The sequence below is a fragment of the Elephantulus edwardii genome, unplaced genomic scaffold (genome assembly GCF_000299155.1).
Source record: "Elephantulus edwardii isolate Elephantulus edwardi_28Jun2011 unplaced genomic scaffold, EleEdw1.0 scaffold00111, whole genome shotgun sequence".
Lineage (NCBI taxonomy): Eukaryota > Metazoa > Chordata > Mammalia > Macroscelidea > Macroscelididae > Elephantulus > Elephantulus edwardii.
Window position 1 is genome coordinate 11,666,292 of NW_006399861.1, and position 15,592 is coordinate 11,681,883.

Below are 15,592 nucleotides of genomic sequence, written 5' to 3' on the forward strand. Positions count from 1 at the left end.
AGGAAATTAAAAGACATATTGTGATGGGAAAGTCTGCTGTTAGGGACCTCTCCAAAGTACTGAAGAGCAATGGTGTCACTCTGGAGACAAAGGTGTGTCTGATACAGGCCATGGTCTTTGCAAACACTTGTTATGCATCAGAGAGCTGGACAATGACCAGGGAGGATAGAAGGAGAATTGATGCCTTTGAGCTGTTGTGCTGGAGAAGAGTACTGAGGGTACCATGGACTGCTAAGAAAACAAACAGGTTTTCCCTAGAAAGGGTTAAACCGGGCTTCTCCTTGGAGGCAAGGATTCTGGGACTTCATCTGACATACTTTGGACATGTTGTAAGGAGGGAACAATCCTTGGAGAGGGACATCATGCTTGGGAGGGTGGAGGGACAGCTCAGGAGGGGAAGGCCCTCTATGAGGTGGATTGACTCAGTGACTGGGGTAATCGAAATGAGTGTGTCTGAGGCAATGTGATTGGCACATGATAGAGCAGGGTTTAGGTCTGTTGTACATAAGGTCGCTATGAGTTGCAAGCGATTTGACGGTACATAACAACAACATTTATACCAGGATAAAATTTAAAAAAAATATTAAAATAACCCAAAACCCAAACAAACAAAAATATGGATTGAAGCTCAAATGAAGAAAACAAAGATTCTCACCACAGGACCAATTAGCAGCACCATCATGATAGATATAGAAGACACGGAGGTTGTTAACAATTACAGCTTGTGTGGCTCCACAATCAACATCAGCAGTCAAGAAATCAAAAGATGAATTTCATTGGAAAAATCTGCTGTCAGTGAAGTCTCCAAAGTACTGAAAAGCAACGATGTCAGTCTAGAGATTAAAGTGTGCATGATTGAGACCATGGTCTTGGCAATTAGTTGTTATGCATTAGAGAGCTTGACAATGACTAAGGATGATAGACGAAGAATAATACCTTTAAATTGTGGTACTGGAGAAGTCTTGAACATACCATGGACTGCCAAGAAAATAAATTTAACATTAGTTTTGATGTCCCTTGTGTCATGGCCTTTTCTAAAAGAACTTTATAATGAAAGCTACAATAAGAGACCTAAATAAAGGGGGAAATGCTCTCTTTTCATGGATATGAAGACTCAATATAGTGAAAATGACTCCTATCAAAAGCATGTTTAACACAATGCCAATGCAAATATCAAAGTCCTTTTTCATGGAGCTAAAAGGGGCAATTGGAAAATTTATTTAGAGAGGGAAAAGCAAATAAGCAAAGTACTTTCAAAAACAAAAACGAAGTGGAGGCCCTGATCACTCCCTGATCTCAAAACCTGCTACACAGCTGCAATAATTAAATAGCATGGTACACACCGACCAATAGAACAGAATCAATAACCCAGAAACTATTCAACAAGTAAGTAAAACCTATCAAATGGGGAAATGACAACCTCTTCAACAAATGGTTCTGGAAAAACTGGACTGCTACCTGCAGAAAGCTGAAGCAGAATCTCAACATGGATTGAAGTTCAATTTTAAGAAAACAAAAATTCTCACCACTGGGACACAAGTGACAGTAACATGATAGACAGTGAAGAGATTGAGATTGCTAACAGCTTTAGTTTGCTTGACTCCATAATAAATATTCTTGGTACCAGAGCCATGAAATCAAAAGATAAATTGCATTGAGAAAATATGCTGTCAGAGTCCTCTCCAGAGTAATGATGAGCAATGATGTCAGTCTGGGGACTATGGTGCACCTGATCCAGGCCTTAGTCTTTGCAATTACTTGTTATGTGTCAGAAAGCTGGACAATGACTAGGGATGACAGAAAAAGAATTTATTTCTTTGAGCTGTGGTACTGGAGTAGGTACTGCCAGAAGAACAAACAGGTTCAACCTGGAGAGGGTGAAACCAGGCTGCTTCTTAGAGTCAAAGATTCTGAGGCTTCGTCTGACATACTTTGGGCATGCTACAAGGAGGGACCAATCCTTGGAGACCATCATGTCTGGAAAGGTGGAGGGACAGTGCAAGTGAGGAAGATCCTTGATTAGATGGATTGATTCAGTGAACTGGGCTACTGAGGGTAGGTGTGATAGAGCAATAAGGCTGACACAGGATAGAGCAGCGTTCAGGGCTGTGGTACTTAAGGATGCTATAAGTCGCAAGCAACTAGATGGCACATAACAACAACATCCTATAAAGAGGTATAAAGAGGCTGTCAAATACAGCGAAAAATTCAGAGTCTGGAAAGGATGACACTGATGGATTGCATATTGTAAAGATTCAGTTCCTGTGTGCATCAGGAATTTTTCCCAACAGGGTGAAAAGAAAACCTACTTACTGGGAAAAACATTTGGCAATACCATTTCAGACAAGGGTCTCATATCAAGACTTTACAGAATACTGCTGGGCCTCCCCTAGAGTAAGACTGATTACCCAATTACAAAACAGGCAAAAGATATGGAAAGACTTTTCACAGAGGATGGACAACAGACATATGAAGAAATTCTCAAAATCACTGGCAATAAGAGAGATGCAAATCAAAACTACAACGAGATACCATCTTACTCCAGTAGTAGTGGCAAAGTTCAACAGGACAGCAAGTAACAAATATTGGAAAGGATGTGAAGAGACAGGAACTCTTATCCACTGTTGGTGGAATTGTAAAATGGTCCAGTCATGGAGGAATTTTAAAATGGTATAACCACTCTGGAAGGCAGTTCATAAAGCTGAACACAGAAATTCCATATGATCCAACTATTTCACTGCTTTGAATATACTCTGAGAAAATGAGAACTGAGGCACAATCAGAGACTTGTATACCAATGTTCATAGCATGTTATTCACCATTACAAGAACATGGATACAGCCCATATCTGCAAGCACAATCAAATGGTTTGAAAAATCATGGTACATTCACATGATGGAATAATACTACACAGAATGCAGGAGCAAAGATTTTGTAAATCACTACCTAACTTGAGAGGAACTGGAAAGCATTATGTTAAGTGAACTAACTCAGTCCTATAAGGTCATATACTATGTAAGACCATTATTGTAGAAGGTGTGTGAAGATCCAAGGGAGGAGGGTAAGAGCAGAGGGGTGAAGATGGGTTAGAGGTGGGTTAACCGTAGGGTGGCAAAGTCTGATGGGTGGCGGGAGGCTGGGAGGGGTGGGTAGAGGAAATGGGAAATATCTGGTGTGAAAAATAAGTAATCCAGCATAAAATAAAAATTTTATTAAAAAGAAAAGAGAGCAAAAATCCTTAAAAATGAACCCCTAACAATAACAATACATATTGATTATGGATTACATGCAAACTATTGTACTGTATATTAGAGCCAAAATCTGGAGGTAGATTTCATACATCTCAGTGATATTCTTCAAAGGAAATAACACCCTGCCCACATGTACAAAAGGCCCAAGGCTGCATGGAAATCATTCGGGAAAAATACAATCTATACACCAGTTCTACAGGACACGTCTCTCTCACTTCAGAGACATTACCACTAAACTTAAGAGACACTGGTCACAACATAAGAAATTGTCAGCAGCTGACGTGTTTGGAATCACAGAAGCCAAGAAAGTTTCAGATACAAGCAGTCAGATCAAGGGCTGGACAATGGAAGAGAAATGCTGAAAGGATTCCGTAGAAGTGAAAGGGTATCCTTGTGGAGGCTGGAGCAGGGAAGTAAGTGGGTCAAGACACTGGGCCAAGGGCAGGGACAGCACTGAACTAATGGTTAACTCCACAATGAGGGATTCATCTTTCACTTTTAGATAAACTGCTTGTCTCTCAGATACTTCTCTAAAATTGAACATTCAGATTAAGACAGACTAGGAAGAAGGATTGGCCATTCACTTCTGAAATAGCAGGCCTCTGAAAACCCTATGTACAACAGAATACACATAGACTAACAGAAAGGGCAATTGAGGTTTAACTTTCAAGTATGGAAATACAAAGGAAGAGTAACAGTTGTAAGCAGACACTAGTGATTGGAACATGGAATGTGAGAACCATGAATGTAGGAAAATTAGATATTGTTAAGAAAGAAATGGAATGCATAAATATTGACATACTAGGTGTTGGAGAGATGAGATGGACTGGCATGGGGCATTTAGAGTCAGATGATCATATGATATATTACTCCAGAGATGAAAAGGCGAGAAAAAATGGGGTTGCTTTCATAGTTAAAAAAGTATTTCTAGATCTGTCTTGAAGTACAACATAATGAGTGACAGGATAATATCCATACACTTACAAGGAAGTCCAGTAAATACCACTGTCATTCAGATATATACACCAACAACCAGAACCAAAGAAGAAGAAATAGATGATTTCTACCGACAATTACAGTTGGAGATCGATTGAACATGCAATCAAGATGCATTGATAATAATAGGTGACTGGAATGCAAAAGTTGGGAACAGAGAAGAAGAATCAGTAGTTGGAAAACATGGACTTGGTGACAGAAATGAAGTTGGAGATTGCAAATACGTTTTATAAGAAACATAAAGGCAGGTTATACACATGGATTTCTCCTGATGGTATGCTTGGGAATCAGATCAATTACATCTATGGAAAGAACCACTGAAGAAGCTCAATATCAGCTGTGAAAATTGGGCTAGGAGCTGATTGTGGAACAGACCACCAACTACTCAGCTGCGGAAAATGAAACCGAATCCACTGGGAATAAAATATGACTTTGAGTTCATTCCAACTGAATTTCAGAACCATCTCAGGAACAGATTTGAGGCCTTGAACACTAATGAGCGAAGACCTAATGAGTTGTGGGAGAATGTCAAATGTATCATCCAGGAAGAGTGCAAATGGTCATTGCAAAGACAGAAGAGAAAAAAAAATAGACCAAAATGGACGTCAGAAGAAACTCTAAAGATTTCACTGGAGGGCAGAGAAGCCAAAGCACAAGGAAGAATTCAAGATACTAAAGAGCTTAATAGAAGATCCCAAAAGGCAGCATGGGATGACAAAGCAAAATACTACAATGGAATGTTCAAGGAGCTGGAGTCAGAAAATCAAAAGGGCCAAACTCACTCAGCATTTCTTAAGCTCAAGAAACTGAAGGACAAATTCAAACCTCGAGTTGCTATAATCAAGGATGCTTTCGGCAGAATATGAAATGATCCAGGAAGTATCAAAAGAAGATGGAAAGAATATACTGAGTCACTGTATCAAAAGAAATTGGCAGACACAGAAGAATCTCATGAAACAACATATGAGCAAGAGCCTATGGTGATCAGGGAAGAAGTTCAAGCTTATTTGAAGGAAATAGGAAAAAATAATGCCCCGGGAATAGATGCTATAACAATTCACTTATTTCAGCTAGCAGATGCTGCCCTGGATGTGCTCACCAAGTTGTGCCAAGAAATCTGGAGAACAACCACTTGGCCAACTGACTGGAAGAGATCTATATTTGTTCCCATTCCAAAGAAAGGTGACCCAACTGAGTGTGGAAACTACAGAACAATGTCATTGATTTCACATGCAAGCAAGATGTTCCTGAAGATTATAAAAAAACGACCAGAATAGCACATCGGCAGAGAATTGCCAGAAGTCCAGGCTGGCTTTAGAATGGGTTGTGGTATTAGGGATATTGTAGCTGTTGTTAGATGGATCTTAGCTGAAAGCAGGGAATACCAGAGGAATGTCTAACTGTGTTTCATTGACTATGCAAAGGTGTTTGACTGTGTGGATCATAACAAACTGTGGCTGACTCTGAGAAGAATTGGAATCCCAGAACATTTGACAATGCTAATGTGAAACCTATACTTGGACCAAGAGGCAGTCGTCAGAATAGAACAGGGAAACAGTGCATGGCTTAAAATTGGGAAAGGTGTATGACAGGGATGTATCCTATCTCCATACCTTTTCAACCTGTATGCAGAGCAGATTATCTGAGAGGCTGACCTCTATGAGGAGAGGTGTGGCATCAGGATTGGTGGAAGATCTATTAACAGTCTGTGTTCTGCAGCTGACACAACTCTGCTTGCTGAAACTGAGGAGGACCTGAAATGCTTGCTGCAGAGGGTCACAGACTGCAGCCTCCAGTATGGATTGAGACTCAATGTCAAGAAGACAAAGATTCTCACCACTGGACCAATTGGCAGCATCAGGATGGATGGTGCAGAGATTGAAATTGTTAACAACTTTATTTTGCTTGGCTCCTAGGTCAACACTCTTGGCACCAATAGCCAGGAAATTAAAGGCATATTGCGATGGGAAAGTCTGCTGTTTGGGACCTCTCCAAAGTACTTAATAGCAATGGTGTCACTCTGGAGACTAAGGTGCATCTGATGCAGGCTATGGTCTTTGCAATCACTTGTTATGCCTCAGAGAGTTGGACAATAACTAGGAAGGAGAATTGATACCTTTGAGCTGTAGTGCTGGAGAAGAGTATTGAATGTACCATGGACTGCCAAGAAAACAAACAGGTTCATCCTGGAGAGGGTTAAACCAGGCTGCTCCTTGGGGGCAAGGATTCTGGGGCTTCATGTGACATACTTTGGACATGTTGTAAGGAGGGACATGTCCTTGGAGAGGGACATCATTCTTGGGAGGGTGGAGGGACAGCACACGAGGGGAAGACCCTCTATGAGGTGGATTGATTTGGTGACTCACGTAATCAGGATGGGTGTGTCAGAGGCAGTGTGACTGGCACAGGATAGAGCAGGGTATAGGTCTGTTGTACCTAGGACATGCTGTCAGGAGAGGCCAGTCCTTGAAAAAAGGCTGCTGGGAAAAACAAGGAAGTCAGCAAAAGAGAGAAGACCTTTCCCCAGATGGATTGATAATGGTGAATGCAACAATTGTCATGAGCATGGTGGAGATAGTTAGCATGGCACAGGACAGGGTAAGGTTTCAATCTATTGTTCATAGGGTCACTACAAGTGGTAGTAGACAAAGTGGTATTTAACAACAATTAAATATGGAACATAAAAGCACATTAATAGATTACTAAAACGGAAATGAGATTTGGATTCTTATTGATCCCTTAATTGGGCAATGTGAATTTATGATACCAATACCAGGGGAAACTGGGTAAACAGTATATGGAAATGCTTTGCATATTCTTTGCAAATTTTCTGTAAATCTAAAAATTTTCCAAAGTAGCATTTATATTTTTAAAGACTACTTGTAATAAGTTCTCAGATTCCCATTCTTAGAGTCAGCCACAGTTGGTTATGATCCACACAGTCAAATGCCTTTGCATAGTCAATGAAACACAGATAGACATTCCTCTGGTATCCCCTGCTTTCAGCTAAGATCCATCTAACATCAGCTACAATATCCCTAGTACCACGACCCCTTCTAAACCCAGCCTGGACTTCTGGCAGTTCTCTGCTGATGTGCTGTTCCGGTCGTTTTTGGATAATCTTCAGTAACATCTTGCTTGCATGTGAAATCAATGATATTGCTCCATAGTTTCCACACTCTGTTGGGTCACCCTTCTTTGGGATGAGGGCAAATATAGATCTCTTCCAGTCAGTTGGCCAAGTGGTTGTTCTCTAGATTTCCTGGCACAACTTGGTGATCACGTCCAGGACAGCATATGCTAGCTGAAATATGTGAATTGATATACCATCTATTTCCGGGGCCTTATTTTTTGCCATTTCCTTTAAAGCAGCCTGAATTCTTCCTTGATCACCATAGGCTCTTGCTCATATGTTGTTTCATGAAATTCTTCTGTGTCTGCCAATTTCTTTTGATACAGTGACTCAGTGTATTCTTTCCATCTTCTTTTAATACTTCCTGGATCATTTAATATTCTTAGAACACTTAATATTAATATTCTTAGAACACTTAATATTTAATATTTTCAGAACACTTGATCGTGCTAATGAGAAACCTATATTTGGACCAAGAGGCAGTCGTCAGAACAGAGCAAGGAAACACTGCATGGTTCAAAATTGGGAAGGGCATACACACGCTAGGGATGTGTCCTGTCTCCATACCTTTTCAACCTGTGTGCAGAACAGATTATCTGGGAGGCTGGGCTCTATGAGGAGAAATGTGGGGTCAAAATTGGTAGAAGATCTATCAACAATCTGTGTTATGCAAATGACACAACCCTGTTGGCTGAAACTGAGGAGGACCTGAAGCACTTGCTCCAGAGAGTCAAGGACTGCAGCCTTCCGTATAGATTGAGGCTCAATGTCAAGAAAACAAAGATTCTCACCACTGGACCAATTGGCAACATCAGGCTGGATGGTGAAGAGATTGAGAATGTTACAGCTTTAGGTTGCTTGGCTCCACAGTCAACACTCTTGGCACCAGTATCCAGGAAATTAAAAGACGTATTGCGATGGGAAAGTCTGCTGTTAGGGATCTCTCCAAAGTACTGAAGAACAATGGTGTCACTCTGGAGACTAAGGTGCATCTGATACAGGCCATGGTCCTTGCTATCACTTCTTATGCCTCAGAGAGTTGGACAATGACTAACAAGGGTAGAAAGAGAATTGATGCCTTTGAACTGTTGTGCTGGATAAGAGTATTGAGGGTACCATGGACTGCTAAGAAAACAAACAGATTCATCTTGGAAAGGGTTAAACCAGGCCGCTCTTTGGAGGCAAGGATTCTGAGGCTTCATCTAACATACTTTGGACATTTTGTAAGGAGGGACCAGTCCTTGGAGAGGGACATCATCCTAGGGAGGGTGGAGGGACAGCGAAGGAGGGGAAGGCTTGCTATGAGGTGGAATGTTTCAGTGACTGGGATAATCGGGACTGGAGTATCAGAGACACTGCGATTGGCACAGGACAGAGCAGAGTTTTGGGCTGTTGTACATAGGGTCACTATGAGTCACAAGAGACTCCATGGCACATAACAGCAGTAACAACAACAACAACAACAACAACAACAACTTGAAATAAGGAAAAACATTACTCAACAAAAATTATGACCACAACTCAACCCTCAAAGACATACTAATTCTGAGACCAGCGAAGGAGAATTTTAATTTGAAAAAACACCTAAGAGTTGATTGATAAATTGAGTAGAAAATCAAAGTGCAATATTTTGTTGTAGTGTTGTTGGTAGGTGCCATTCAGTTGACCATGAGCCACAGCAATCCTGTGAACAACACAGCTAAACCTTGCACTATCTTGTGCCATCATCCTCATCCCCACTAAAGTTCATTGCTCCAGCCTTTGTAGACATTCATCTCACTGAAGATCTTTCTCTCTTTTGCTGACCCTCCAATTTTCCAAGCATGATGTACTTTTCTAAAGACTGGCCTTTCCTAGGAAGTTATATTTGTGATCCTCTCAGATGTAGAAATTAGAGGAATTTCTTAGCAGCATATGCTGCCTTTAAGTTTTCTTCAGAAAAGTCTTATTATATGACATTTAAGACTGTTACCTGCAGAACTATTATCATTGTTAAAAATGAGTAAACTGAAGATATTATTGGGGACAAAGAGCTTCCATCAGACTCAGGGACATCAAACAATGATTTCTTGTCTTGATATCGCCACACCCAAATTCCATGTCCTGTAGTGGTGTTAAAAGAGAAGCATCAGTAATTCAATGGGAAATTAAAAGCACTGCATAAAATAAAGCAAAACTTAAACATGAGTTATTCAATGTGAGCACTTTCAGTTTTATTGGCCTGTTTAGCTATAAAAGAAAGTAAAATATGCAATATTAGCATCATTAAACTGCTGGGCAGGACTGTAATTAGACTCATCTATCACCCAGGTAGTTTCCCATTGCTGGAATAAGCTTCTTCTGCTGGCAAAACCATGGGGCAATGTTTGAGTGTGGGGGCTAAGCAGGCAACTGACCACATAACCCACAGACAGGACTGTCCTTGCATGTCACCGAAACCACTAGTCTCAGGATTTACTTGGTGAAAAGACAATCGACTTTTCTGTCCTTGTCCACTTGTGTCTCTTCTTAGAGATACATGGTATGTTGTCTGCCGGGGTCTTTACGTACTGGAAGACGGGGCTTTTCTCAGGTACAGTGCGTTATCTAAACCCACTGTGGCAGCTCTTTGTGTGTGATGAGCTGAACGTGTATTAAGGTGCATGTATTACTAGGATTTTGCATACTTGTTTCCTAAGGCACTGTGGCATCTCTGCAGTTAGTAAAGGCTGTGAAGCACCAACATCTACATATGGCACTTAAATACTTGTCTTGGCTTAGGATCATAATGAGCTTTTCTCTTTTCATAGAGTTCTTCTAGTTCATGAATGATCATTGTACTAAAATTATTACTGCTGTTATGATTATATCAGTCTGACATCCAAGAATTTTCCAATTAGAAAAATGACTATTCTTCCAAAACATTTTCTTTTAGACTTCTTGTGTTTATTCAAAACTCCCTTAAGGTCATGTCCATGAGAGATGTTTAACTTCTATAGTAGTATGTCAGGATAGTTAGTGTCAACCTACAAGTCTTCTCTTGAAAGACGTGCAGCAGAAACTGCCAGTGTTCTTTCTCTTTAGTCTGGAAAACTTACCTATAGCAGAGAACAGAGACATGCAAATGAGGATAAGGACACACCAAAGGATATCACTGTTCATCTGACGTTCTAGCTGACTTCGCTTGTACCGTGGCCCATTGTTGTTGAGCAGAGCCTTGGTTTCATGTCCTATCCAATGGATGAAGAAAGTCATGAACAAATATCCAACAATCAGGAGATGAATGATATAGACTTCACAGAAGGAAGAGTGTGCTACCATCAAATGACATTTATGTGGATAAGCTCAATAGATACAGCAGGGTATAACATGAATCTTAAGTATGTAAATACCATGGTGAAGGAAATGGATTTAAATGCTAAGAGACAGAACTTCTGGTTCTATTATAATAAAAATTCTGTCTTTAATTTGTTTATAGTCTCACAATTTTCCAAATTTTTTACAATTGTTGTAATTGTATGTGTGTGTATAGTTCTATCTCTGTATTTACACACTTGTGTATCAAACTTACTGCCATCTATCTAGTTGCTTTCTGACTTATAATTACACTCTCTTGGGTTTCCAAGCAGGTAAATCTTAACAGGAGGGGACTGGCCATCTTTTCCCCTTGGAATAACTGGTGGATTTGAACCAGTGGAACATAACACACTACAGACTATGCCACTAGAGTTACACATTTACATATATATTTTCTATAGTGACTGTGTTCGTGTGTGTGTGTGTGTGTGTGTGTGTGTGTGTGTCTATAGTGGCTACATATGCTAGAAAAAAAATGGAGAAAAATGTTCAGGAACATAATGCCTAAACATGTAGACTAACACATGATTAAGACAGAGTTTAATACACATACTTAGTACCTACCTGCATAGATGACTATGCCAACCACTGCCTCAGTGTTTCTGATAGTACATCCTCGTAGCAGCAGATTTTCCTTACAAAGTCCAGCTTTATCCCCATTTTCGTGAATACTGTCAAAGGATAATGGGTAGGAGTCATTATGTGTATATGCATGCTGAACATGTAAATCACACTGACTTGGGAAGCAGTGAGAATGGAGGCCTATGGTCAGATGGTGACAGAAAACTCTAGGAGTGGGACTTTTCTCAATGCATCTCTATAAGAGAGGAAAGGAAGCTGCTGGCCATTGAGAAACATGTTGAAAACCTGATGTTTATTTATCTCTGGGCTGTTGTGTTTTTGTTTGTTTGCTTGTTTTTTATTAGAATTGATTACAGCTAAAGAATATAGACCTGAGAGAGACGGACTAAGCTTGGGAAACTGTGAAGGAGTACTTGTGAGCAGGATTTCCATCATCTCAAGAGGAACTGTGACTTGCAACAGATAACCTTGTGCTGTGACAGAATGCAAAAGTTTAGGATGATACTGGTTTCAGCAACATTTTTATACCTGTTTAAGTCATAAAGTTTCTAGAGATAGTAAATATTAAACATTAAAGTGACAACTCTATGACTTTTATGAATTCTGTTTCACTACTGCTCATATTCATAAGAACTTCCAAATCTAAGCTGCTGATTTTCATACTCATCCTATTACCTCAATGGTAGAGAGTCTACCCTTGCCTATGGTAGCCAGGCTGTTGCATGAGACCCTATAGTGTAAGAGGTGGATGTGACATAGGTGTATTAGACATCTGGTATGCAATTCACAGGGGAGACAATTATGGATTTCAAAAAAGAAGGGAGGGGATAGGACAGACTGACACCAGGAAGTGCTGCTAAAGGCATGGTTATCTAGGAAGCCCCCATTGAATCCTCCTTCCTATAACCACACACACATTTATGGTAAAGATGCCTTCTGTTTTCTAAACAGCTCACTGTGGTTCTTTGTAAAAGAAAGCACCACTAATCCCTGCCAAATATATCCACTGACCTCAAAGTAGAGTAGATTTAGGGAGCTGCAGTTAGTGGTGGTCACAAGGTTTATCTTGAAAAGTCACTTCTTGCTTATTCCAGCTCATAAGGCAAACCTGGCTTTTCAACATGAGTTAATTTGGATCCTAGTTACCCAATACAGGGTGTTAGTGTTTTATCAAAACCTCAAACACACTTCTATTCTTTAAAACTGAAGTAATAAGTATATATTTTTGGTGAAAGAAATAGGGCTTGTGATGACTTGATAGAATTTAGTAAAATCAATTATTTATTCATTGCAAATGCCTTTCTTTTTAAATGAACATGTGAACATCAACTGATGAACCACAGCGGAATCAGATTGACTACATTAGTGGAAGAAGACATTAGAAAAGGTCCGTATCAACAGTCAAAAGAAGTCCAGAAGCTGACTGTGAAACAATCAATTATTTATTGAAAGTTCAAACTGAAGCTGAGGAGAATTAAAGCAAGTCTACAAGAACAAAAAAATACTACCTCAATTCTATCCCATTTGAACTTAAAAATCCCCTCAAGAATAAATTTGATGCGTTGAATACCAGTGACTGAAGACCAAATGAGTTGTGGCATTACATCAAGGACCTCATGAAGAAAGCAAAACGTCATTGCAAAGACATGGTGGGAGAAAGGAATGCAAAAATGGATGTCCAAAGAGACTCTACTGAAGTAAGAAAACAGAACAGATTTCAAAGGGAAGCTCTGAAAGACAAAAAAAGTATTATAATGAGATATGCAAGAAGCTAGAGTTAGAAAATAAAAAAGGAAAAACACATTTAGCATTTATCAAGCTGAAAGTATTGAAGAATAAATTCAAGACTTAAGCTGCAAGATTAAAAGATTCCATGCAAAAAATATTGAATGATGCAGAAAGCATTAAAGTAAAATTCAAAGGTCTCTGTTACAGGAGTGCCTTGGTCACAGACAGATCATGCAGCTGAGGCCTCCTGAGAAAACTGCACTCAGGAAATGGAAATAATAAAACATAAGGAACTAGCAACTATTCACAATGACACTATAGAAACTACGTCATACACAACAAGAAGAAACTCACATAATGTAAGGAAACAGCAGTCAGGATCAAACACCATGAAAAACCCAAACAAACTATTTCCTAAAAAAAAGTAGACTAGAATATTCACTGAATACCCTGCAGCCAGGAAGGCAGAAAGAATACATTTATGGAGTTCCAAGAATTGGTACTGAAGAAATTACAAATGATGGAAGAGAAATGAAACTAGTATAAAAGAGATGCAGGAATTTAAAAAATCAATACAAACCAGAGAGACCACAACCAACACAGTTTTAGAACAATAGAAAAACATGAAAATGTAAACTGGACTAATAAGGCCAGTGCTGAAGAAATCTTCAACATGTTATTACTGTTGAGTATGACTGATAGCGACCTTGTGAACAAAATATCTGAACCTTATTCTATCCTGTGTCATCCTCACGCTTCCTGACCACAAGAACCCATTGCAGCAGACATCATATCAATCCACCTGGTTGAGGGCTTCCTCTCCTTTGCAGACCCTCCACCCTTCCCAGCATCATGTCCCTCTCCAAGAAATAGTCTCTCCTAGCAACATGCCCAAAGTATGTGAGGTGAAGTCTCATCATTCTTGTCTCCAAAGAGTACTCCAGCTGCCCCCTCTCCAAGACATATCTGTTCATTCTTTTCACTGTCCATGGGATGTTCAGTGCCCTCCTTCAACACTACAGCTGAAAGTTGTCAATTCATTTTCTGTCATCCTTATTCATTTTCCAGCTTTCAGATGTATAGCAAGTGATCAGAAAGACGATGGCCCAAATTAGATGCACTTTAGTCCTCAAACGGAATTGTTACTTCTCAGTAATTTGGAGAGGTCCCTAACTGTACATTTTCCCAGTGCAATGTGTCTCCCTATTTCCTGGCTGCTGGTACCAAGGGTGTTAATTGTGGATACATGCAAGAGGAAGCTATTGAGGGATAAAATAGTGGAACAGAAGAGATGGAATAGAGGCTTAGTGAAATAGAAGACAAAACCTCAATGAAAACTTACTAGAAGAAAAAAGCAGAGAGAAGACAGAAAGGAAATGAGGAAAACTCAGAATCATGTGGGATGAAATAAAACAAAAACACACCCACATAACATAGGTGTGATTGGAATTCCAGAACAGGAGGAATAGGGGGAAAATCATAGAGAACATTGTAGAAGAGACACAAGATGACAACTTTGCAGGTATCATGAAAAAATGAGGACATACTCATTCAAGAAGCTCTAATCTCCAAACAGACTAGACTCCCAAAGAAAGACATTAAGATATATGATGGTCAAATTCTCCAAAATCAAACACAAGAATCAAATTAAATGTAGCATGAGAGAGACAAAGAGTCACCTACAAAAAAGAACCAATTACATTAAGCTATTAATTCTTCGCAGAAACCATGTGAGAAAGAAGACAATAGGATGGCATATACAGAAAGCTGAAAGAAAACAATTGCAACCAGAGAATTCTAAACCCTGCAGAGATCTCCATGAAATGTGAAGTCATTTGCAGAAAAACAGAAATGTAATTAAGGAACTTGTGCAAACAACACAACCTATACAAGAAATATTAAAGGAAGTTCTTCATACAAGACAACAGAGGAAAGTGGATGGACTAAAGTAATTAGTAACAACAGAAAAAGGAACACAGCAAAATGGCAACCACAAAAACTGGTTTGTTAACACATCTCTTATTCCAGACTGTCACAGATATAATGCCTAATTATATATTCCTTTAAAACAGCTCTTTCCCTCATATGTTCCAATCCAGTACTTAATTATCCACCCATAGTTTTCCTATTTTCACCCTAATTCCCTATGTCAGTTCTGTTTCGTAACAGTGGTGTTATGCAGTATTTGTCACTTTGTGATTGAGATATTTAATTCAGCAAGGAGATTGCGGGGGGAGGGGGAAGAATGGTAAAAGGAGAGAGAAAGAATAAACTGTACAACAATAAATAATTATTTTTCGTAAAGAAAATGAACTGGGAGGGAGAAGGAAGAGGGAGGAAAATGTACGACAATGAATGAATGAAAATCCAACCTTTCTGTAAACGTTTGTTAAAATTACAACAAAAAAGTATTCTAATGTTAGCTTTTTTATTTTAGTTGGGTCTGTTGTGATGTTACCTGATTCATCTCTTATTCGGATTATTTGTGTCTTCTCCCTCTTTTCTTTTGTGAGTTTTGCTAGTGTTTTATCGATTTTGTTGACCTTTTCAAAGAACCAACTCCTAG

The 15,592-nt window shown here is 39.4% G+C and overlaps 1 protein-coding gene across 1 annotated transcript in view; it reads right to left on the reverse strand.

Annotated features, from left to right (window-relative positions):
- The window catches only part of LOC102848552 (probable phospholipid-transporting ATPase VA-like), a 664,838-nt gene that overhangs the window by 358,796 nt on the left and 290,450 nt on the right, over positions 1-15,592 (reverse strand). The window contains 3 exon segments of the mRNA XM_006892177.1: positions 9,353-9,483; positions 10,458-10,589; positions 11,281-11,387. Of these exon segments, the coding sequence (XP_006892239.1) occupies positions 9,353-9,483; positions 10,458-10,589; positions 11,281-11,387 (370 nt within the window).